Source organism: Lipophrys pholis (genome assembly GCF_963383615.2).
Source record: "Lipophrys pholis genome assembly, chromosome: 2".
NCBI classification, from domain to species: domain Eukaryota; kingdom Metazoa; phylum Chordata; class Actinopteri; order Blenniiformes; family Blenniidae; genus Lipophrys; species Lipophrys pholis.
This window is the reverse complement of record NC_137636.1, coordinates 27,948,106-27,969,398: the sequence shown is the minus strand read 5'-3', so window position 1 is coordinate 27,969,398 and position 21,293 is coordinate 27,948,106. Positions and strand designations below refer to the sequence as shown.

Below are 21,293 nucleotides of genomic sequence, written 5' to 3'. Positions count from 1 at the left end.
GTGTGTGTGTGTGTGTGTGTGTGTGTGTGTGTGTGTGTGTGTGTGTGTGTGTGTGTGTGTGTGTGTGTGTGTGTGTGTGTGTGTGTGTGTGTGTGTGTGTGTGTGTTCTTGCCCACCTTCTTCACCAGTTGATCTCACAGAGAGACTCATCAAGATCAAGATTCATCAAGCTTCTTTCATATAAACTCTTATTACTACAGTTTGGTGCCTTTCTGATTAATTCGTCTGAAACTGACCTACATTTAGCAGGTTATTGAATTATTGGTTTCTCATTTAACACATGAACACAGAGAATTAAATACCAAAAACACAGAATGTCTTTATTGTATTGCGAGCAGCTGTTCTGTTGTTTGTCAGTGTGTGAAGATAAAAGAGTCTGAGGATTGACACACTGAACTCTTCACCTCCGAATGGATGAAAGCAGGGAAGAAAGTGGAAACTGCACTGGGTCCTGCAAAGTGCGCAGGAGTGTCACAGTACTGCTGACGTCTGCTTGCGGGTCTAATCAATACAACGTTTCAAGAAAAAGTGCTCGATGAAAGCGATTTCCCATGATGCACTGCGATTCTGTAATTGAATCATAACGAGAAGAGATAAAATCCCAGTGCAGCAGTCCTCTCGCCAAATGTCTGCAATTTATGTTTTTAGGTCTGACGACAGTGGAAATACATCTAAAAAAAAGAAAGTGTTTTCTTCATCCATCTTCATCAGTCTGTCATGTTTTATTCACCTTCGTAGTTCAAGTCCTGGATGTGTGTCTTAGTTTTGGAATCGGTGATGCTGATTTTGACTTGACCTGTGGGCATTTTTAGACATTCCGATTTTCTTAAACTGTTCCTTTTACTGTCATTGTGTTTGTCTCCATGTTGTCCATGTATGTTTGGTTCTGTCCTCATCATGACAACCTTCCCTGCCAGCAGAAGGTAAACACAAGCGTTCTTACAACGCTGGTCCGCCTGCAGCTCTTCATTTCGCTTCTTCTCTTGTTTTTTTTTCTTTTCTTCTTTTTCTCTCCTCCTTCCTGGCCGCTCTCTTTGGCACAGAGTTATTACTTTCTAACAACACCGAGGAGATTGAAGTCGTTTATGTGTGCGAGTGTGTGTCAGCCTTTGTTTGCTGCATGGGGGGAGCACTAAAGGCACTCTTGGAAGAGAAAAGAGGATTCGACAAAGAGACGGAGGGTATTTTTATCTTTTGGAGTGACGCTGAGAGCGAGCAGCACGTAAAGCCTTTGTGGCTGTGGCTGTATTGCTTAATGCCGCTGGTTAGAGACGCAGCTTGGTACGGCTCTGAGCACAGCAGGAGGACCTGAAGCTGCACACGTTAACACAGCGTCCTCCTCATATAACCTCAGCGTTATATGAACAAGACTGGTGTGTGTGTGTGTGTGTGTGGGCTTTACTATGAGTTACTCATTACGCTATTAATGTCCTAATACCATGGCGACACATTGCCATGCATTCATATATGGCCAGTGCATAACGTCATATATGAGAAAACTAAACCCTGTCACTTTTTCTTTAATTAGCATTCACTCCGTGAATGAATCTAACAAAAAGCAGATCAAGCGAAATCTACTCACTCATCAGCTCAAACTGTCAAAACAGCAGCGTCTGTGCGTAAAATAAAATTAACTCTCATGCTTCTTTCACTGAGCAACAGCGCTGATTTTTGTAACGTTGCCCTCCTGCTATGTGAGCCCGTATGCACTGCAGTAAGTATGGCGTGACTCCAAGGAAAGCAAATACTTTTGGGGTCATTTATTATCTTTATAAGTTGCACATTTGACTTGATTTAACAGTTAATCCAGGGTGAAACGTCACTATAGCGTTTCAGTTTGTCACGCCTATCTGAATGCTGCCCTCAGTTGTTCAGTTTCTGACTGTAGCTGGGCTGCTTCTCGTAGTTCGACCTGCTGGTGGAGCTGTTCCGCGACGAGGAGAAAGCCACCAGCCCCACCGGACAAGCACAAGGAATGGGGGGCCGCACCCGCCTCAGTGTCAAGCCTGACAAGGGCCGGGACAAGAGCAGCAAGGAGCACAAGAAGACTGTTGGCTGTCAGGTGAAGATCTCAGTATCAGTGATGGGTTTTTTTTGTTTTTTTTTAATTCGTCACTCAATAAATCTTTTGCACGGTAGCACCTTTTATACAGGTTAGTGTATACTATATAAGATACTACAGAATACTAATAAAACAATAACAGGATGATGCAGAACAAGAGAGAGCAATACACTGCATACAGCTCATGATGTGGACACTCGGTGTACGTATATACTCATCAAGACAAAAATATTCAACATTGAATCCAGTTTTCAATGAACATCAAGCTGGACAATCGCAATGAATAATAAAAAAAACTACATCTTTGTGTATTTGAATGTAATTGCTATTATTTTGCAATTGGTTTGATTGTCGTGCACCACAATGCTTCAGGTAGTAAACTACTGAGTCCAGTTCTAAATGTGTTTGTGCCGTATTCACATTGTTGTTACTGCAATATAATGTCCAAATTACTGTTCTTGTTCAGATTGCGAGCATGTTTACGCTGCGACTGTGGCTGTTAGTGCAGTTAGTGGTCAGAGTGTGTTTCACCGGCAGTCTGTGGAGTTAAGCATGTGTTCATGCGGTCCTGCTGTGTATGTGGCACAAGATGAGCTCCACTGCCGCTGCAGCATCCCACCAGCCTGCTGCAGTACATTTAATAACAAATAATAGTAAAGCTGTAAAAGTAACTATGTAATGCGGACATGAGCAACTGACATCCGGCCGAGTACGAAATGCGTTTTTAAAGTGGAAATTATAAGAATCATGCATTTTGATTGACACATCTATTATATGATGATGATGATGATGATGATGATGATGTTCTCTCTTGTAGTTCCGTAACTCACTACAAATGCTGATGGATACTTTAAACGCGACCACGCCACACTACGTCCGCTGCATCAAACCCAACGACTTCAAGCAGGCCTTCTCGTGAGTCTCCTCTCTGCTTTTGCGTGTCTTTGCGTGGGTTTACTTTCTGACAGTATGATCACACTCTATCACACTCTGGGCTGGACAGTGGTGGTAAATAACTGAGAACATGCAACGACATTATGAGGAAATATTTTGGTTCTGTAAGTCGTAGTGTTACATATGATTGAGCGCGGCTATGTTGATTGTTGATATGTGTAATTGACAGGTTTGATCCCAAACGTGCGGTGCAGCAGCTCAGAGCCTGCGGCGTCCTGGAAACTATTCGCATCTCTGCTACAGGATTCCCATCCAGGTAGTGAAGCGCCCCGGCTGCTCTGCAGCTGACTCTCACACTGCGTCACATGTTGGTGTTTTGCCCCTGAGGAGTTTTCGGACTTATGAATGTCTCAACACGTCTTTTCAAAGGTCGAGTCGTCATCATCCCCAGTCATTTACGGGGTCATGCACAACAAGGAGAGCCTGTTTTGGCCTTAAATTCTGGACTTTAAAATGGTTTCAGACTTTCATTATGAGTTGGAAAATTTATTTTTGATCATTTATTCTAAAGGTGGTAAAACCTTTAATTTCTACCAAACAAAATCTGCAGTGTAGAACATTATTGTTCTTTGTAATATTGTGATTTTTTTTTAATTGAAAGAATTTCTTTGTAGTCAGACAAAGGCGCTTTTACCAAGTGAGACTAAACCAAAGCAGTGTTCAGCAGTCTAAGTGTGTGTGTGTGTGTGTCTCTCTCTCTCTCAGATGGACGTACCAGGAGTTCTTCAGTCGTTACAGGGTCCTCATGAAGCAGAAGGACGTGCTGCCCGACAAAAAGTTGACCTGCAAGAACGTTCTGGAGAAATTAGTCCAGGTCAGCTTGTTTTTCTTCTTTTCCTGCTAAAAACCGAATTTAAAGCTCCAAATGTACACAAATCTAGGATATTTTCGCTTGTGACTTTCTCCTCTGTCTCACCTCTGACCTTTGCTCCTTTCCTCAGGACCAGGACAAATACCAGTTTGGTAAGACTAAGATCTTCTTCAGGGCTGGACAGGTGGCTTACCTGGAGAAGCTGAGGGCGGATAAGTTGCGTGCAGCCTGCATCCGCATTCAGAAAACCATCCGCTGCTGGCTGGCACGCAAGAAGTATCTGCGCAAGCGCAATGCCGCCATCACCATCCAGAGGTTCACCAGAGGATACCAGGCCCGCTGGTCAGTCACTCATCCCGCTGGACTGCAAAAGAAAATGTTGACTGTACATGTTGACACTAAGGAGTGGGAATCGTGACTTAATGTCTCGTTTCTCTTCAGCTTGGCCAAGTTCATGCGTCGCACTCAGGCAGCCACCGTCATTCAGAAGTACCAGCGGATGTACGTGGAGAAGAAGCGCTACAGGCAGAAGCAGGCTGCTGCTCTGGCCATGCAGACCATCCTCAGAGCTTACATGGCTCGGCAGAAGTACCAGGGGGTAATACTTCTACAGTGTTTGTCACACTTTTGCTGATGTTGATTCATATTCATAGGCCTGAAGTCGAGTTATTGTGAAGTTATTCACGTTATTATTACATTTGTTTTAACCACTTCCTCTTTCTCTGCTTTCCTTTGTAGCTGGTGCGGCAGAACAAGTCTGTCATCATTCAGAAGCGCATCCGGGGCTGGTTGGCTCGGTGCTGGTACAAGCGCTGCCTTCGCTCTATCGTCTACTTGCAGTGCTGCATCCGCAGGATGAGAGCCCGGCGCGAGCTCAAGAAGCTGAAGATCGAGGCCCGATCTGTGGAGCACTTCAAGAAGCTCAACAAGGGCATGGAGAACAAGATCATGCAGCTGCAGAGGAGGATCGACGAGCAGGTGACACGTTGACCTCTTTTTTTTCCCTTGTTTGTTCCATATTTCGTCAGTATTCATGTAATAAACTTCATATTTTCCCCTGTTTGACTACCAGACCAAGGACAACCGGTTGGTGAACGACAAGCTGTCCAGCCTGGAGACTTCCTACACCGCAGAGAGCGAGCGGATGCGTGGCGAGCTGACCCGGCTGCGGGGGGTCGAGGAGGATAACAAGAACAAAGCCAGCCAGAATTCGTCCCTGCTGGAGGAGCTGGAGAAGCTGAGGAAGGAGCTGAGTACCACGCAGCAGGAGAAGAAGACTATCGAGGACTGGGCGCAGACTTACAGGAAGGAAATGGAGAAAGTAAGACGGGATCCACCTCTGAACGTTTTCATAATCACCCAGCGCTCTGCACGCTCGGGATGAATGCTCTACTTATATTATATGCATCTTTGTGTGGTCTGCTTTTGTCTGCCACACTTGAATCGATTTGATTTTAATCAGCGGTCCAAAGAAATGTCAAATGTTTAAACACACGGCTTCTCTCTTCCCCACTTCCCTTTTGACCTTTTCCTCTTCATCTTGCCAAGACTGTAGCTATGAAATAAAACAAAACTCCCCTCTTTAAAAGTTTGACACAGAGGATTATAGAAATGGCTCCTAACAAGTACAATCCCTGTAGTGTACTGAGAAATAGAAATGTCACAAAATATCACATTTTCTGGCCTGAGGAAAGAGTTTTTCCCCCCCAATTCAGGAGCCACAGCGCAGCAGAGGGAAAGGAGCTCATGGTGGGCTCCGGGGGCAGTACTGCCCTGGGGCAGGTGAGCACAGGAGTAGTGAGACCGTGAGGTAGCTGCTGTGTGTGTGTGAGCCCCGTGGTTTAGTGTAGTTTGTTGTCATTCGTGGTCGTCTGCCGACACACTGTTTATTCCTGCTGATCCTATTATTGACATTCAAAGAATGTCGCTTGTCGAAAGGCGAGCGTCAACATTTCTCTGTAAGGAAACTGACCGTTTAATCTGATGAACTCCGCAGACGCGCCTCCACTTTTTGAAGTTGGTGCAATTATTTGTTTCAAAATCTGTTCGTTTTTTTTAGTCAACAGCAAAGAACAAACCAGCAGACGAGCAGTTCGTAACAAAAAGCACTATGAGAGAGGGAGGTCACCTTTTTGCTTCTCTGTCTCCTTTACATTCCCCCTTCAGATCAGATCGAAAATAAACCAACAGAAGGTCCACGATCCTCAAAGGCAGATATTGAACACCACTGTGATTCAACGTGTGTCCTTCTTGGTGACAACTAATTTCCCTCATCAATTCTTAAAATGATTTCCAAATCAATTTGCTATTGTATCATTTATTAAAGTATGGCTTGGCTTGTTTCAAGTCTTTACCTCGGCACTTCGTAGTGCCAGGAGAAAATACAGTAATGAGGGCGAGCAGCCTGATAAAACAAAAGTGAGATGCTTGTAATCAATATTATGATGAAAATGAAGTCAGCGTTGCATCACCTAACACACACACAGTGCTTGTTGTCGGTAGGAATACACGTTTCCTTGTATTACTTCTTTGCTGTGAACTGTGAAATGCTAAATAAGAAGTAGTACGTTTGATTTTGGGAAATAATAAATCAGAAACAATGCAAAAATATAGCTAGACAGATAAATTGCACCTTAAAGTAAATGTCTATTGTTGTTTAAAGCAGTGTATAGTCCATGACTATAGACTCCTTTGAGCTGTTTGGCAGTGGGAAGAAAACAGTTGTATAATATAGAAGAACTGATTCAGCTAGATGTTGGAGTAGTGCGACTATTTGTGTCTTAAAACTGAACGATGTGATGATTCCTTTTTACTTATATTTACTTTCTTACTGTAAAACTGAAAGTAACACCACTCCTTCATTTCAAATACATGCGGGGGCTTCGTAATGGTGTCTTCGCAATGTTTTTTATTAAAGATGCCAACGGTGACTGACTTTAGTACTTCTGTGTGTGTTAGACGGTCTCGGAGCTGACAGATCAGAACGGTTTGCTGAAGACCGAGAAGGACGACTTGAACCGGTTGATTCAGGAGCAGAGTCAGCAAATGACAGGTATGTAGCACAAGAATAATCTATATCAGGGGTGCCTAACCTCGGTCCTCGAGGGCCCCCGTCCTTCATGTTTTAGCTCTCTCCCTGCTTCAGCATACCTGAATCTAATCGAGGACCGAGGTTGGACGCCCCTGACCTACAGTATATGTAAATGTCTCTCTCGGAGCCGTTGCTTGTGTCCACTCAGGGACGTTTAAGGGTTCCTTACATTTGTACCTCGGGGGCTTGCGTACTTGCATTAAAGTGCATTTCCCTCCTGATTTGTCTCCTCAGAGAAAATGGCTCGTACGATAGCTCAGGAGACTCAGCAGCTGGAGACGGACCTGAACGAGGAGCGTTCTCGCTACCAGAATCTCCTGACAGAACACCTTCGCCTGGAGGAGAAATACGACGACCTGAAGGAGGAGATGGCTTCCTCGGTGAGGAGACACAGGCACTCGCTTCAGAGAGTTTCACCCGACTGATGAGCAGTCTGCACGTTTCTACTCTCGAGCCTCAGTCTTGTTTTTAACTTCTTAACACAGTGCTGTAATGAAACTGCTGAGTCGGTGTATATTTCCATGTAAGGCTCGCTGAGGCTTCACTGCAGCAGAACGCACATGGTTGCCAGTGTAGCATCACTTTATCCTGTTGAAGTGCCCCTCCGGTGAGGACGGGTAACGGGTTTCGACACATGTACTGGGGCAACAATGATCAGGGTCCAAAGCGTCACTTGTCTTTGGATACAGTTCGTTTATTTATATGCAGTTTCCTCCAGTTGATGCCTATCATCAATTACTCAGCCGACTACTGAGTTCCTTATAATTCTATAATTCCAACTATAATCAAATAAACTTCTGCAGACTGCCACTCACCTGACCTCTCCCTTTCCTGCACATCTGGCATAAAATGCCCTGGAGGCTTTATAATCTCCACCTTGCCCTAGCTCCACCTAGTGGGCAAACATAAAACCTACACGCATGGCCTGTCAACAGGGGAGCACACACAGACAACAGGAATAAACAATAAACCAATATGAAACATAGAATGGCTTCTACAGCTCGTATTGATGTTTTAACCGTATCTGTGGGAGTTGCAGAACAAAATCTGTTATCTTGAGTAAAAAGTTTCTTTCCTCTCCTCTTTCAACCCGAAGCGCATCTCCAAGCCTGGCCACAGGAGAACAGACTCCACCCACAGCAGCAACGAATCAGAGTACACCTACAACTCTGAGTACGCCGAATTGGAGGAAGGTTCCCGCGCCGCCGAAGTAAGAAAGATGAGCAGGAGTACACTCAGATTCCACTAAAAGAAACATTCAGATACATGAGTTCTTCTGAAATCATTGTGAAGTGAAGCACAACACGGTATCACAGCATGAGCCAGGAAAATGTTTTTAAAAAGAGAATTACGCTTGTTGTGTCTTTGTAGAATAATAGTCGTTCATGAAAATCTTGTTTAAAAAAAAAAAAATTATCTTTTGATGTCTTAAATTCCTTTGTGCTTCAGGACGTGACACGAGGAATAGACACTTCACTCACGCTCAAGCTGCAGAAGCGACTCACAGAACTGGAACAAGAGAAACAGTCGCTGCGCAACGAGCTGGAAAACAAAGAGGACCAGTTCCAGCGGGCTAGAGCCAGGGTACGCTGTCACTCCACTCACTTATTTCACCATCGTAACAAGTTATACACAACTTTCAGTGTTTGTACAAAGTGGTAAAACAGTCAGTGACTGTTGCGCTTAGAAATGACAATGAAAACATAATTTTATTTTTAAGTCATTTTATTGTCCTGACAAAGCCTCGGGGCAATCAATCATCCACCGTTGGAAGGCCTGTTCATTTTCTATTTGAATGGTGAGACATTTGTTTGGAGTTTTCATTTGTGGAATGAGCATCACAGCTGCTTATGTGAATTGTGGCCATGAAAAGTCAACCGAGAGCGCCGCCCTACTGGACTGGCTGACTTACGACAGATGAAGGCTGTCAAATGAGATTGTGTGAGGAGGAGATGTCCTGCTGGTGTGGCTGTGTGTAGGCCTTCAAACAGGCTGCTGACGCTTCTGTTTAGTAAATTAATTAATGTTTGAATTACCAGTAACTCTTGTTTCTTCAGACTTTAATCATACAGCAGCAAAGATTTGGGATTTTTCTATAAATGCGTCTTCCTTCTGCATGTGGTACCATTTAAAAAATTTATCAAAAAGGCTTTTCCAGTAGAATAACCTGCTTTGCCAAGATGCATTTCATTTGTTTTGTTATCGAAGGATTTAATCAGCTCTTTCTGCTCTCGGTTTTAGGACGACGCAGAGTTTAAAAAGGCTCGTGGGGCTGAACTGGAGTACGAGTCCCTCAAGGTAAGTGGCTGTCAGACTGAAGAAAAACTAACACACGCAAACTTTAACGACCTTCACTGATCTCCAGAGAGAGATCTGATCATTAATGACCCGTGATCGTCTGAAACGCCGAACCTTTTGGCTTCTCAGCGTCAGGAGCTGGAGTCTGAGAACAAGAAGCTGAAGCACGACCTTGCGGAGATGAGGAAGAGCCTGCTGGGCGACGCGGCCACGGGCGCCGGGGCTCCAGGTTCACCCGCCTACAAGGTGCTGCTCGAGCAGCTCAACGCCTCCTGTGAGGAGCTGGACGTCCGCAAGGAGGAAGTGTTGATCCTCCGCTCGCAGCTCGTCAGCCAGAAGGAGGCCATGCACCACAAGGTGGGAAACACTTTTTTTATTTATTTTTCTATTTATTTTTTTTCGCTGTCGTTCTCCAAAACACAACCCTGGTCTAGTTGTGAGTGTGCTGTCACCTGAATATCACTGAGACACGTCTCTGTTTGCATGTGGTTGTTTTCTGTCAAGACTTGCTGGCATCACCTTCTCACATTTAGATGTTCTCACCCTCATCTGTTTCTGTCCGTTTGCAAATTTTTTACAGAAATATGACAAAAAACATTTTTGCCCCAAAAAACGATTGAAAGATTTTTTAATTGTTTTTTTTTTTACATTTATGTAGAAAGCAATTCGTAACATTTGGGGTGTCAGAATGACATTTCATATTTGAAAGAAATGGATTATATTACAAGTACATCTTTAAAAATGCGAAAACAGAACATTTCGATTTTTCCATAATGAAGTTTGAACTGTTCAACTTGAATGTGTTTCAGAATAATTGCAGTTAAATATTTTCGCATACAAATGATAAAGAGCCGAATGCCATATGTCAAAAGAGCATTTTATGAGCGTAGATGTTTTTCCCAAATTTTTTTAACTACAATTCTCAATCATCACAATCATATTTAAGGAAACATTTCTTCTTCTTTTTTTTATATAGTTATACAAGTAGAAATAACTGACAGAACAAATACATTTTGAAGACTTTCGAGAGGCACCTTTACATGCCAAGTCAGTTAGTTTCTTTTTTTTTTTGTCAGCTGTAGATTTCTGGGGTGAAATTCATCTTTGTTCACGGTGTTTGTGTCACTGTCCCGGGCATTGTGTCTAACTTTCCTGTCTCCACCTTCTCTCCTCCATTCACGCTCTCCCCACAGGATGAGAAGGTACAGTTGAATAAATGGCACCAGCATGTGTGTTTCACTGGATTGTCGTCTGTTCTGTGTGCAAGAAATCCCATCCAGGACTGTCAGTGCAAACTCTGGGGCTCCTTTATGAGTAGAAATTATGATTTGAATCAACGTTTGCCTCTGAAAACACCCAATAATGTCCCTAATAACTGAAGCAACGCTGCCACCCAATTGAGGAAGAAGTGTTTTTCCTCAGTGCATCAACTTGGTTTACCTTAGTATAATAGTTTCCTCAAAATTAGAGAAAAACATGGTCGTCTCACAAGTCTTCACTTGTCCACTTGAATTATTTTTCTTTGAATTGTCGGACATTGCAAACTCAGTTTAAGGACTGAAGTCACAACAGCCAGCTGAGGGAAATAACTTGAAAAATCTGTGAAATCTGACAGTGTGAACACATTCCTGAGTGGCATTTCTCACATAGATAAAAACAACTTGCACCAAAAGCTCACGCAAACTTTGATTAAATCCAACGTAAAACACAGCTTTGACACAGAATCACAAAAGAAATATGTTTTACCCCGAGAGGCTCATATGAACGCTGCCTGCCCTGGATGTGGTCTGACTACTTCACCTGTATTGTCATTTGTATGTACTCATCAACCAGTTTCATTCTGTCATTAAACCTTGTGCTCGGCGGTCATTTTACCATCCTTTGAAAACGCAACTTGCTGTTCATCACAACAGTGGATATTCCTGAAGCTTGTGTGGCTCATTAAAGACTTGCTTTTGTGTCGTCACATTAATAAAAAAGAAGTGATCCAGCTATTGAGCCCACGATTAAATTTAAACTTTCAAGTATTAATGCAACTAAATGGTGGGTTTCTTGTATTACGCTGAAGCTGCACAGATGTGTGGATTTTTAATTTTTTTCTTGCTTCTGCGCAAAAGTGAAAATTGTTTTTATTCACATCCACATTAAAAGTAATGATCCTGTCTGATCAGAGGTCGAAGTAAATGTGTAACTGGGGTGTGAGATACTTGTTTAGGATGTGATGACGGTTTTAATCTCATTACTACTAATAACGGCGGAGGTGCAGTCGGCTTGTTTCAACTGTGTTTTTCCTTTCTTCTCGCTCCGCCTGTCCAGGAGACGATGACTGAGCCTTCGGTCTATGCCGACGACGTGTCCAAGCTGAAGGACGCCGACGAACTCAAGCAAGCTTATGTCGGCCTCAAAGACACAAACAGGTACGACGTTCCAGCGAAGCCGAGGATCCTTTTTGAAATCAGCGCCCAGTGCGTGTTTTTGTGTGTGTTTGTGAGCCCCTGTTTGTCCCGTCAGATCTCCCAGGTTCATGCGTCAGTCGCTGGATGTCAGCGATCTCCTGAGTAGGCTGAGGTAACCGCTGAGCCGTGGCCCCCGCATGCTGCAGCAGAGAGCATGAACGGCCATGCCGTCGCTCCCCGGGGGTGAAAAGCTGATGTCGCTGCCGCTGACACGGCTGGTTTCACACTGCGGTGGCAGATTGAAGGCTTGAGTAGCGTTTTCTAACCCGACGGCGTAAGAAATAACTTAACCAGCTCGAGTCTCGGCTCAGATCCAACAGAACGGGACGTTCTCCGCTTTAGGTTTTGTGACGTCGACTCACAGGAAGGGTTTTGTGACTTCGAGAGATTCTGTAGGCTCTCAGTAGTTTCACTTGTCCTTCAAAAAGAAGTCAGAGGATCTTTCCATTGACGTCACCAGTCCTGGTGTTAGTGTGGAGATGATCACAGCCTTTGCTCTTTCAACAACCACTTTGTGGCAGAAAGCATGAGAACGTGACTCTTCTTTCAGTTTAGTTTAGGTACTTTGGGAGAAGGAGTTTTGTTTCAGCTTGATGGAATGAGTTTGATGTTGATATTGCATGAATCCGCCCACATTGCGTGTTTGAAGCAGAGATGCACAGCACACTTGAAGAACGTTTGTGCTGCTACACCTTTTGTTTCGTTTCATTGAGTTTCCACAGTTTTGCTTCTCTTATTGGCTTGAAAGCGGCGCACTACCACACAATGACGGTAAAATCAATACATCGAACGCACATGACGTTACAATAACAAAAAGTAATGTTTCTTTGCGTTGTAAACCCGCCGGAACGTCCTTCAAAGTTGTGTTTTGCATCACTGCATTTTCTCTCTTTCTCCCAAGCTGCTCCATTATTTTCTTTTAATCACACTAAATCATTAAAAGAAATGCAGGAACATTCTCAAATAAAAAGCAAAACAAATTAAATTCCCCTCACAAGCAAAGCACAGAGCCTGATTTACTAAATGCCTGTATAAATTGTGCTGATTTATCTGTGAAATCATGTGACGTCGTGTAGTTGGATGTGTTGGTGGAGGACAATATTCATCGTTTCAGAGCATTAAAGCATAGAAAATTAGATTTGGCACGAAAAAGGCTTTTAATATGGAAGATGATCACAAAGTAAAAACTGTGACCAAAAAGAGAAACAGAAGATATTCGGAACGGTTTGCAAGATCTAAGGAGTACAACACAGAAACAATCTTAAATAAAGTCAGCAAATAAAAGTCATGGGGAATCAGCTGAGGAAAGGCCTTTCAACCCACGACATTAGGCAATTCACACAACAACTCTTCAACATGAAAACACTTCAAACCAGTCGGTTTTTATGTAACATAAGAAGTTCAATCACCTTCACGTGTTTCTCTACACTCGCACCGTTTCCCACTGCACGCACACGACTTTTGTCATTCTGCACACATCTCTTGTCAACCCATCTATTGCTTTTTCTATTTTTCAGTTGTTTTGTTTGTGCTTTTCATCTTCCTGTTGTGTTGTGTGTCGGTCAGATCTGCTGCTCCAGACTTCCATAAGCTGAATGAGGACGGAGAGCTGTGGCTGGTTAATGAGGGCTTAAAGGAGACCGTCAGGTGTAACTGGATGTCAAACACAAGCGTCGTTTCTTTTTCTTTTTTTTTTTAGTTCTTTAGAGCATGATCCATTTGCCTTTCAAGAGGAAAGGATAAGATCTGCTTTTTTTCTCTGTTTGAACAGTTTCTCTCACACACTTTTATTAACCTGCCGTGGTTTTGCCCCACGTTGAATTTGCTGCATTGTTTGATATTGTAGACAGCTGCTGGGTGTACACACTGTTCTTTACAGGGTTTTGTACAATGCATAATCCTCCAGATGCTTAAAATTGAATAAATTTCTAATGACGCAGCAGAATTTGCCTTCCCTCCTTGGTAACCTTGCCACTCGTGGTTAATGACAGTCCATTAAATGGTACAGCAACACATAACGACGTGCCTCAGATAGTGTTTGCAGTGTTATTTGGCTTCACGCTGGGACTCTTGGACGTCCATGCTCATTAACAGTTGGACTAAAAGCTCACAAACACTATTTGACTCAGATCTGTTGTTTTTCATCACATCAACTAAAGTACTTTTTTTTTTTTTAACGTTTTTTCTTTTCTTTTTCTTTTTTTAACAGTTTCTTTTGAAATTTCCCGTGGTAAAAAAATAATTGTTAACAAATCCACAAGGAGCATTATTTGGTTATACATCTAGTAAAAAACAAGCTGTTTTCTGATTGTTTTATAATTAATTTTTTTTATTGGTGCTTATACTGTGTCTTGAGTGAGCTGGGGGCAGTTAATCGCCATATCAGGATGTTATAAACATGATTTGAAATTTCTGTCATGTGTCAAAAAAAGCATCTTTACTAATGACGAATGCGCTGGAAGTAAAGTGGATTGTTTGTTCACTCAAACGCTTCACCTTCTCTTGAAAACATTTTAAATATCCTACTTTTTCTAATATAGAAAATAAACTCTTGCATGTTGGCAGACGATTTCCTAAAAGGGAAGTTGAGCTTCTGCCGCCTGAGCCTCTTCTGACCTCTGACCTCAGACCTCAGACCTCAGACTGTTCTTTCGGCTTGGTTCAACATCTCGAGAAGAAACATAAGTTAAAGACTCAGTGGCAGAAATGAGTGTCGTTCAGAGAGGCTGGACTCGGGGCTGCTGCTGGTGTCTGAACAGCATGCTGCCGCTGCTGCTGCTGCCACTGCTGCTGCTGCTGCATCCCCACCCTGGAACAAACTTCTCTTCTTTCCACACTGCAACCATTCTCTGATGCTGATTCTTGTCTCTTTGTCTTTATTCCTACTCGCTCCACCGTTCTCCATTCTCCTGCACCCCCCACTCTTCCTCCTCGTCCTCCTCCTCCCCCTCAGGTTATTGGAGCACCAGCTGCAGACTCAGCGGAGGACCAACGATAATGAGGTGGAGTCGTTGCGCGGCGAGCTGCAGACCGTCAAGGAGGAGAACAACCGGCAGCAGCAGCTCCTGGCTCAAAACCTCCAGCTGCCTCCGGAGGCCCGAATCGAAGCCAGCCTGCAACACGAGATCACTCGCCTCACCAACGAGAACCTGGTAAGCTGCATCGCGCTCACCAACACACCGATACCGGCCGGCTGAGAGGAGGCGGCATCGTCAACAATATGAACAGCTCACCTGGAGTAGCAGTGGTCAGAGAAAATAACAACTACTTCAGTGTTTTCAGAGCTTGTGAAGCACAAAATAAGTTTGGATTCAAAAGTATTTTCCACAGACAGTAAAAAAAAAAAATAATAATAATAATAATCCACTGGATGATAAATTGTTCATTAACAAGTGAAATGTGCACATTTCTTATTCTTTCCAGGTAAAATATTGTTAAAGAGCATAATAAAAGTTGATATTGTTTGCCTGCCATTTGACAGATGAGATGATGACTAATTTAAGAACATATCCAAATATGCATGGTTAATATTCATGATGTTTATCACACATTGCTTTAGACAAAAACAATTAGGTGATGCCTTCAAAACTATGCGTTCAATAATTATTTTTAAAAAACAGAACTTGTTATACACACTGTAAGCATAAAGGAGCGCTAACAGTAAAAGTTTGGACTTCCACACACATTTAAAGTGAAACAGCCTCTTCAGCGCTCATTTGTGTGGACGGTATCGCCTGACAGGAACTTTTGGCCGACGACCCCACGGCGTCCCAAGAGGCTCGAGTCATCATTTTACGACGGATGGTTGTATGTAGAGACAGTCTGCGTGTGTGTGTGTGTGTGTGTGTGTGTGTCTGCATGTGTGTGAAGACTAACTGAGGTTGTTGGTCCGACGTGATATGGCACCGGGTGGCGCTCTAACTCTCTCCAGCAGCTCTTTTAACCCACAGCAGAGCAGCTCTGCACCTTCTTCTCCTTTCTAACATCCAGCGAGTTTTCGGCCTTCATACCTCTGAAAACAACTATTAGTACAGCAGCCCAGTGTTGGTTATAGATGCCCCCACTTTCCTCTCTGTTTGTTCTCTGAAGGCAAAGCTGCAGTTTATTCTATATTTACAATTCCTAAAAAGGTTGGGACACTGTGGAAAATGTACGTGAAGATTTTCAATTCTCACAAACATCCAAGACTGCATTTTCTAACAAACTGGGAAGCAGGTCTGTGACATGAATGTCAATGAAAAGAGCATTTCACATGAGATAAAGTCTCTCAGAAGTACAGATGGACCGGGCTTCATCAGTTTGAGAAATGACCAAGTGCGTGGAATTGCAAAGACAGTGAAGCTCTCAATGTCGTTAGTGCAAGAAATAGTAAACCAGAGACAAATTCAAAGGTCAGTATTTGAAGAACTTCCTGACGTCTTTGTCTGTCAACACAACAAAGAAAACTTTGTTTTTCTTCTTTCTGGATGGTTTTGAATTTTCTTCTCATCATTAACAGTCTAGGACTTATGGTGATAAGAAGCATTTCTGCCAATTCCTGTCTGTGGTAACAGAAATATAAACAAACTGAAAAAAGGGAAATCATATGTGAATAGAGTGAAATTCAACATCTGACCTGTTGTTTATGTTCTATTGTGATCAAAGTGTGACTTTGTGATTCACATTCAGATTTAGTGAGCAGTTTCCATGATGTTCCCACGTTTTTAGAGCTGAGTTTGTGCACAACTGGGTTTTTCTTTTCTGACTTTCACATTTCTGGATTCAGGCTGTCTACCTAAGTTTGACTGTTTTTCCTCCTGCGGTGAACCAGTCAGAGACTCTGTCCTCACTATCCTGTGTCTGTCTCCCTCACCTCGTACTCTCGCCTGCTCTCAGGATCTAATGGAGCAGCTGGAGAAGCAGGACCGGACCATCCGCAAGCTCAAGAAGCAGCTGAAGGTTTATTCCAAGAGGATCGGAGAGATGGGAGGTGAGCGAGGAGTCGTCAGTCAGCTGGAGCTAAATCTCCTGTCGTGTCCATGTTAACTGATGGTGATGTGACGCGTGTCTCCCAGCGGGTCAGGCCGAGGGCCAGACGTCTCCAGGACAGATGGTGGACGAGCCCATCCACCCCGTCAACATCCCCCGCAGGGAGAAGGACTTCCAGGGCATGCTGGAGTACAAGAAGGAGGATGAACTCAAACTGGTCAAGAATCTCATCCTGGGTAAGAACTTCATGGTGCCGCTGTAGTTTGGAGAACATTGCGTGACAGCAGATCAAAACCTTTTGGAGTTTTTAGGAGTTCAGGTGACAGAATGTGGCAGAAGTGAAGCGGCTGCTGCTGTGTTTGTGCAGAGCTGAAGCCTCGAGGTGTGGCGGTGAATCTGATCCCAGGCCTGCCGGCCTACATCCTGTTCATGTGTCTGAGACACGCAGACTACGTTAACGACGATCAGAAGGTCCGCACTCTGCTCACATCGACAATCAACAGTATCAAGAAGATCCTGAAGGTATGCAGACTCTACGCTACTCCGCCGAAGGTTTATAGTTTATGTATCGATTAGAATTCAACATTACATTGATTTGGTGGATCAAAAGTCATGTGTTTTCATTCATCTTGTAACTTCATGTTGTTTACTTGCTCACCATGTCAGAAACGAGGCGATGACTTTGAGACGGTCTCGTTCTGGCTGGCCAACACCTGCCGCTTCCTGCACTGTCTGAAACAATACAGCGGCGACGAGGTAAGACCGGCAGGCCGACACAGAATGATCACAAGAGCTCACACTTGTGGTTTCTGTAAGAGAAAGTGGTCAAATATTTTTCTGTAGTGTTGAATTTGTGGTGGAAGTCATTAAAAATTCTGACCTAAATTATAATTAATAGCAGTACTCTTGAAAATGTATTTACCATTTAAAGACCACATCAGTCATTCATTCCTTTGATTCAGAAATTCTGTTTCTGGTAATTGAAAATGAAAAGTATGCAGTACTTTAGTTCTTCCATAAACGAACTGGCTGTGATTCTGTATTTTTGCTCTCTTAGGCCTTCATGAAGCACAACACCTCGAGACAGAACGAGCACAGTCTGTCTAACTTCGACCTGGCCGAATACAGGCAGGTCATCAGTGATCTGGCCATCCAGATCTACCAGCAGCTGATCAAATGCATGGAGAACATCCTCTGGCCCATGATCGGTGCGTACCCAGTCTACGAGCTTTCCACTGTTGACTTGTTGACGAGCGCCATGCCGACACTAACTGTGTCTCCCCCACAGTTTCTGGCATGTTGGAGCATGAGACCATCCAGGGCGTGTCGGGGGTGAAGCCCACCGGCCTCCGCAAGCGGACCTCCAGCATCGCCGACGAAGGCACGTACACGCTGGACTCCATCATCCGGCAGCTCAACGCCTTCCACTCCACCATGTGCCAGCACGGCACCGACCCCGAGCTCATCAAGCAGGTGGTGAAGCAGCAGTTCTACATCATCGGAGCCGTCACCCTCAACAACCTGCTGCTGCGCAAGGACATGTGCTCCTGGAGCAAAGGCATGCAGATCAGGTAGGGGCCGCCGGTGCTCTGGCTGGAGGGGTTTTGTTCTTCGCTGTTGGCGCCTACAGTGTGTGTGTGTGTGTGTGTGTGTGTGTGTGTGTGTGTGTGTGTGTGTGTGTGTGTGTGTGTGTGTGTGTGTGTGTGTGTGTGTGTGTGTGTGTGTGTGTGTGTGTGTGTGTGTGTGTGTGTGTGTGTGTGTGTGTGTGTGTGTGTGTGTGTGTGTGTGTGTGTGTGTGTGTGTGTGTGTGTGTGTGTGTGTGTGTGTGTGTGTGTGTGTGTGTGTGTGTGCAGGTACAATGTGAGCCAGCTGGAGGAGTGGCTCAGAGACAAAGGTCTGATGACCTGCGGAGCCAAAGAGACCCTGGAGCCTCTGATCCAGGCCGCTCAGCTGCTGCAGGTGAAGAAGAAGACTGACGAGGACGCCGAGGCCATCTGCTCCATGTGCCTGGCCCTCACCACTGCTCAGGTAAACACTCACCGTCACTCAGAGACGCCACATCAGCTTGTCCCCCGTTTGAACTCTTTCAGTCTGTGTCAACGTCACGACATCCAGCAGTGAATTTATTTAGACAATTGTAAGGTGTAATATTCGTCCCGGCCTCTAGGGGTGTCTGGATGAAAATCATGTTTTGACTGTTCTCAAATCTTATAAAGAGAATTTGTTTCAAATCATATTTGAAACTCTCTTTACAGGGAATATTGTCCGAGGACTGAGGACTGAGTGTCAGTAGACAATATCACATCAGAAACAATTTTCTTGAATAATATTTTGTGTGTGTGTGTGTGCGTGTGTGTGTGTGTGTTTTGTCTCTTACAGATTGTTAAAGTCCTGAACCTCTACACTCCGGTCAACGAGTTTGAGGAGAGGGTGTCTGTTGCTTTCATACGCACCATACAGGTAACTTAATTATTTAGATTTACGAGGACAACACCATGACATTTTTACACAACTGGATAAAAGTGTTTAAATAAAAGACTAACATCTTCCAAATAGTTACAGATGGTGAATCTACTAATTCACTCGATTGGTGAAATGTCTTAGGAAAAGCCAGTTTTGCATCTTATGCACATGTCAGGTCATTTTATGCATCTTGGCAATAAATATATTGCATCTTGGTCTTTTAAGAGAAATAAAATAAAACCGCGGCCTCCTTTTGGATTCGTATGAACTCTTTCTGAACTCCTCTGTCTCCCTGCAGACTCGCTTGCGGGACCGCTGTGAAAGCCCCCAGTTATTGATGGACACAAAGATGATCTACCCGGTCACCTTCCCGTTCAACCCTTCCTCGCTGGCTCTGGAAACCATCCAGATCCCCGGCTCACTCAACCTGGGCTTCCTCACCCGCGTCTAAACCCAGCTCGCAGGTTTTTGTCAACGTGGCCACAGTCCGAACCGGGGAGAAAGAAATAGATTTTTCCGGGCGCCTCAGTCGCTCCCAAAATTAGATTTGTATTGAAACAATTTGAAAAGCCATGTCCATTAAAATAAGCGAAATGTGTGGCCACTGCTCCTCAATCCTCCCCGCCTGAAAGCTTTGGAACAAACGGTCCCCCCACCTCTTTAACCGCACATCTGTACAGTGCCCCCACTTCCACACTGGCCTGCATCAGCTGCTTGTACAAACGCCGGCCTGGTAGAGGAGCTGCAGGATCAGATCACTGCCTCCACCTCCTGCTCTCCGCCCCCCACAGCCCTCGCTCTGTGTTCCCACTCCCGGTTAAGGTAGATGTCGTCGTCGTCCCGTTCTCCCGTCAGAATGTTCGTACTGAATCATGAGAGCAGGCGCAGGAGGAAACGCTGACGCCTCACAACAAGGAAGTATTCTGTGATTCAGCCACTTTCACACTGGTTGTCCCTGGCAACGAAGACGGATGAGAGATGATGTGCTAAAGCTGACGCTCTCTCTCTCTCTCTCTCTCTCTCTCTCTCTCTCTCTCACACTCCTGTACGTTCTCATCTTACTCTCAGTAAAGCCACAACTCATCTTCTGTACTATATTATTTATACATATATAAATATAAATATGAATAATATATATCCTGTATTTTATTTATTGCACTCACCTGCATCCCTGTTTAAGATCAGAGGCTTTTCGGATGCAGTGAAAGAGTCTGAAGTGGAGGGGAGTGTGTGGGGGGGGGGGGCAGCTTTGTAAACAGTTTAAAGTTTTAGTTGCTGTGTAGGCAGTTTTTGTCAGTATGAGGTAGAAAACATAGTATAGTTGGATCGAGTGCCAGAGCAGATGAATATTTTTAGGTCTTACACGTAGAGATGTCACATTTCTCCTGAGAGACTCAGGACTCGTTTACAGCAAAACACAAACAGACGCACAACTCTGCACTCTGCTTACTACTTTTGTTTTGGTCTCAATCCGAGGCTTTTTTCTGTTACGCTTATTTTTGTGTTGTTATTGTTGTTGTCATTTTCTTGAAGCGCCTCTCTAAATTTAAGTGTTAAAGGTGCTGGAGCGTCGCTCTGGAGAACAATTCATGTGCAAATTTTAAATCTAAAAAGCTGTTTTCACGAGGGAAGAACCTGCTGTATGAAGAAAGACGCCTATTAGCATGCTTTGTGACAGCACAGATATGAGATCTGAATGAGAATCACACTCACAGAGAAGTCTGAGCTCCTGCGCAGTGTCTTAGTAAATGTGTGGATCTGATTTGAACATTTGCAGGAAAGTTTGGAAGGGTTCTTCAAGAAAATGAGAATCATAAATCCATGTATTACTGAGCATCATGGACAAAAAAAATCAAGTTGTACGTTGGTTTTGCAGCTTTTGGATTTAATGTTTCTCCCCCCCCCCCGGTTGCAGCCTTGTGCGTTTCCTCCCACACCTCTTCCACCCTTTGCCTTCCTGTTAAAAAATGTTTTAATGCAGAGAGACTTGTGGTCGAGAGCTGTGGTTGTGACGAGTCGTCTCATCGTGTTCGGCTCACTTCCTTTTGAGCTCCTCGTATTACCTGAACAGCCACGTTTGCCTGTTGCCCTCACGTGAACCTTATTTTGCCCCCAACGACCCTTTTGTTGTTTCTTTACATGCGTCACACATTGCCAACAAATGTGATTTTTTTTTTTTTTTTTTTATTT

The 21,293-nt window shown here is 44.1% G+C and overlaps 1 protein-coding gene across 1 annotated transcript in view; it reads left to right on the top strand.

The window, feature by feature from the left end:
• The window catches only part of myo5aa (myosin VAa), a gene marked incomplete at both ends in the record, with an annotated part of 49,760 nt that extends 30,206 nt beyond the window's left edge, over nucleotides 1-19,554 (top strand). Inside the window, 29 exons of the mRNA XM_080458739.1 lie at nucleotides 1,907-2,062; nucleotides 2,880-2,977; nucleotides 3,186-3,272; nucleotides 3,722-3,830; nucleotides 3,958-4,169; nucleotides 4,269-4,425; nucleotides 4,566-4,805; nucleotides 4,900-5,148; nucleotides 6,786-6,879; nucleotides 7,153-7,298; nucleotides 8,015-8,128; nucleotides 8,368-8,502; nucleotides 9,160-9,216; nucleotides 9,346-9,573; nucleotides 10,410-10,418; nucleotides 11,533-11,633; nucleotides 11,728-11,784; nucleotides 13,239-13,319; nucleotides 14,626-14,824; nucleotides 15,414-15,479; nucleotides 16,548-16,641; nucleotides 16,727-16,876; nucleotides 17,008-17,162; nucleotides 17,307-17,396; nucleotides 17,698-17,848; nucleotides 17,929-18,211; nucleotides 18,494-18,668; nucleotides 19,020-19,100; nucleotides 19,402-19,554. Of these exons, the coding sequence (XP_080314865.1) occupies nucleotides 1,907-2,062; nucleotides 2,880-2,977; nucleotides 3,186-3,272; nucleotides 3,722-3,830; nucleotides 3,958-4,169; nucleotides 4,269-4,425; nucleotides 4,566-4,805; nucleotides 4,900-5,148; nucleotides 6,786-6,879; nucleotides 7,153-7,298; nucleotides 8,015-8,128; nucleotides 8,368-8,502; nucleotides 9,160-9,216; nucleotides 9,346-9,573; nucleotides 10,410-10,418; nucleotides 11,533-11,633; nucleotides 11,728-11,784; nucleotides 13,239-13,319; nucleotides 14,626-14,824; nucleotides 15,414-15,479; nucleotides 16,548-16,641; nucleotides 16,727-16,876; nucleotides 17,008-17,162; nucleotides 17,307-17,396; nucleotides 17,698-17,848; nucleotides 17,929-18,211; nucleotides 18,494-18,668; nucleotides 19,020-19,100; nucleotides 19,402-19,554 (3,927 nt within the window). The remainder of the gene's footprint in view (nucleotides 1-1,906; nucleotides 2,063-2,879; nucleotides 2,978-3,185; nucleotides 3,273-3,721; nucleotides 3,831-3,957; nucleotides 4,170-4,268; nucleotides 4,426-4,565; nucleotides 4,806-4,899; nucleotides 5,149-6,785; nucleotides 6,880-7,152; nucleotides 7,299-8,014; nucleotides 8,129-8,367; nucleotides 8,503-9,159; nucleotides 9,217-9,345; nucleotides 9,574-10,409; nucleotides 10,419-11,532; nucleotides 11,634-11,727; nucleotides 11,785-13,238; nucleotides 13,320-14,625; nucleotides 14,825-15,413; nucleotides 15,480-16,547; nucleotides 16,642-16,726; nucleotides 16,877-17,007; nucleotides 17,163-17,306; nucleotides 17,397-17,697; nucleotides 17,849-17,928; nucleotides 18,212-18,493; nucleotides 18,669-19,019; nucleotides 19,101-19,401) is intronic.
• Between the last annotated feature and the right edge of the window lie 1,739 nt (nucleotides 19,555-21,293).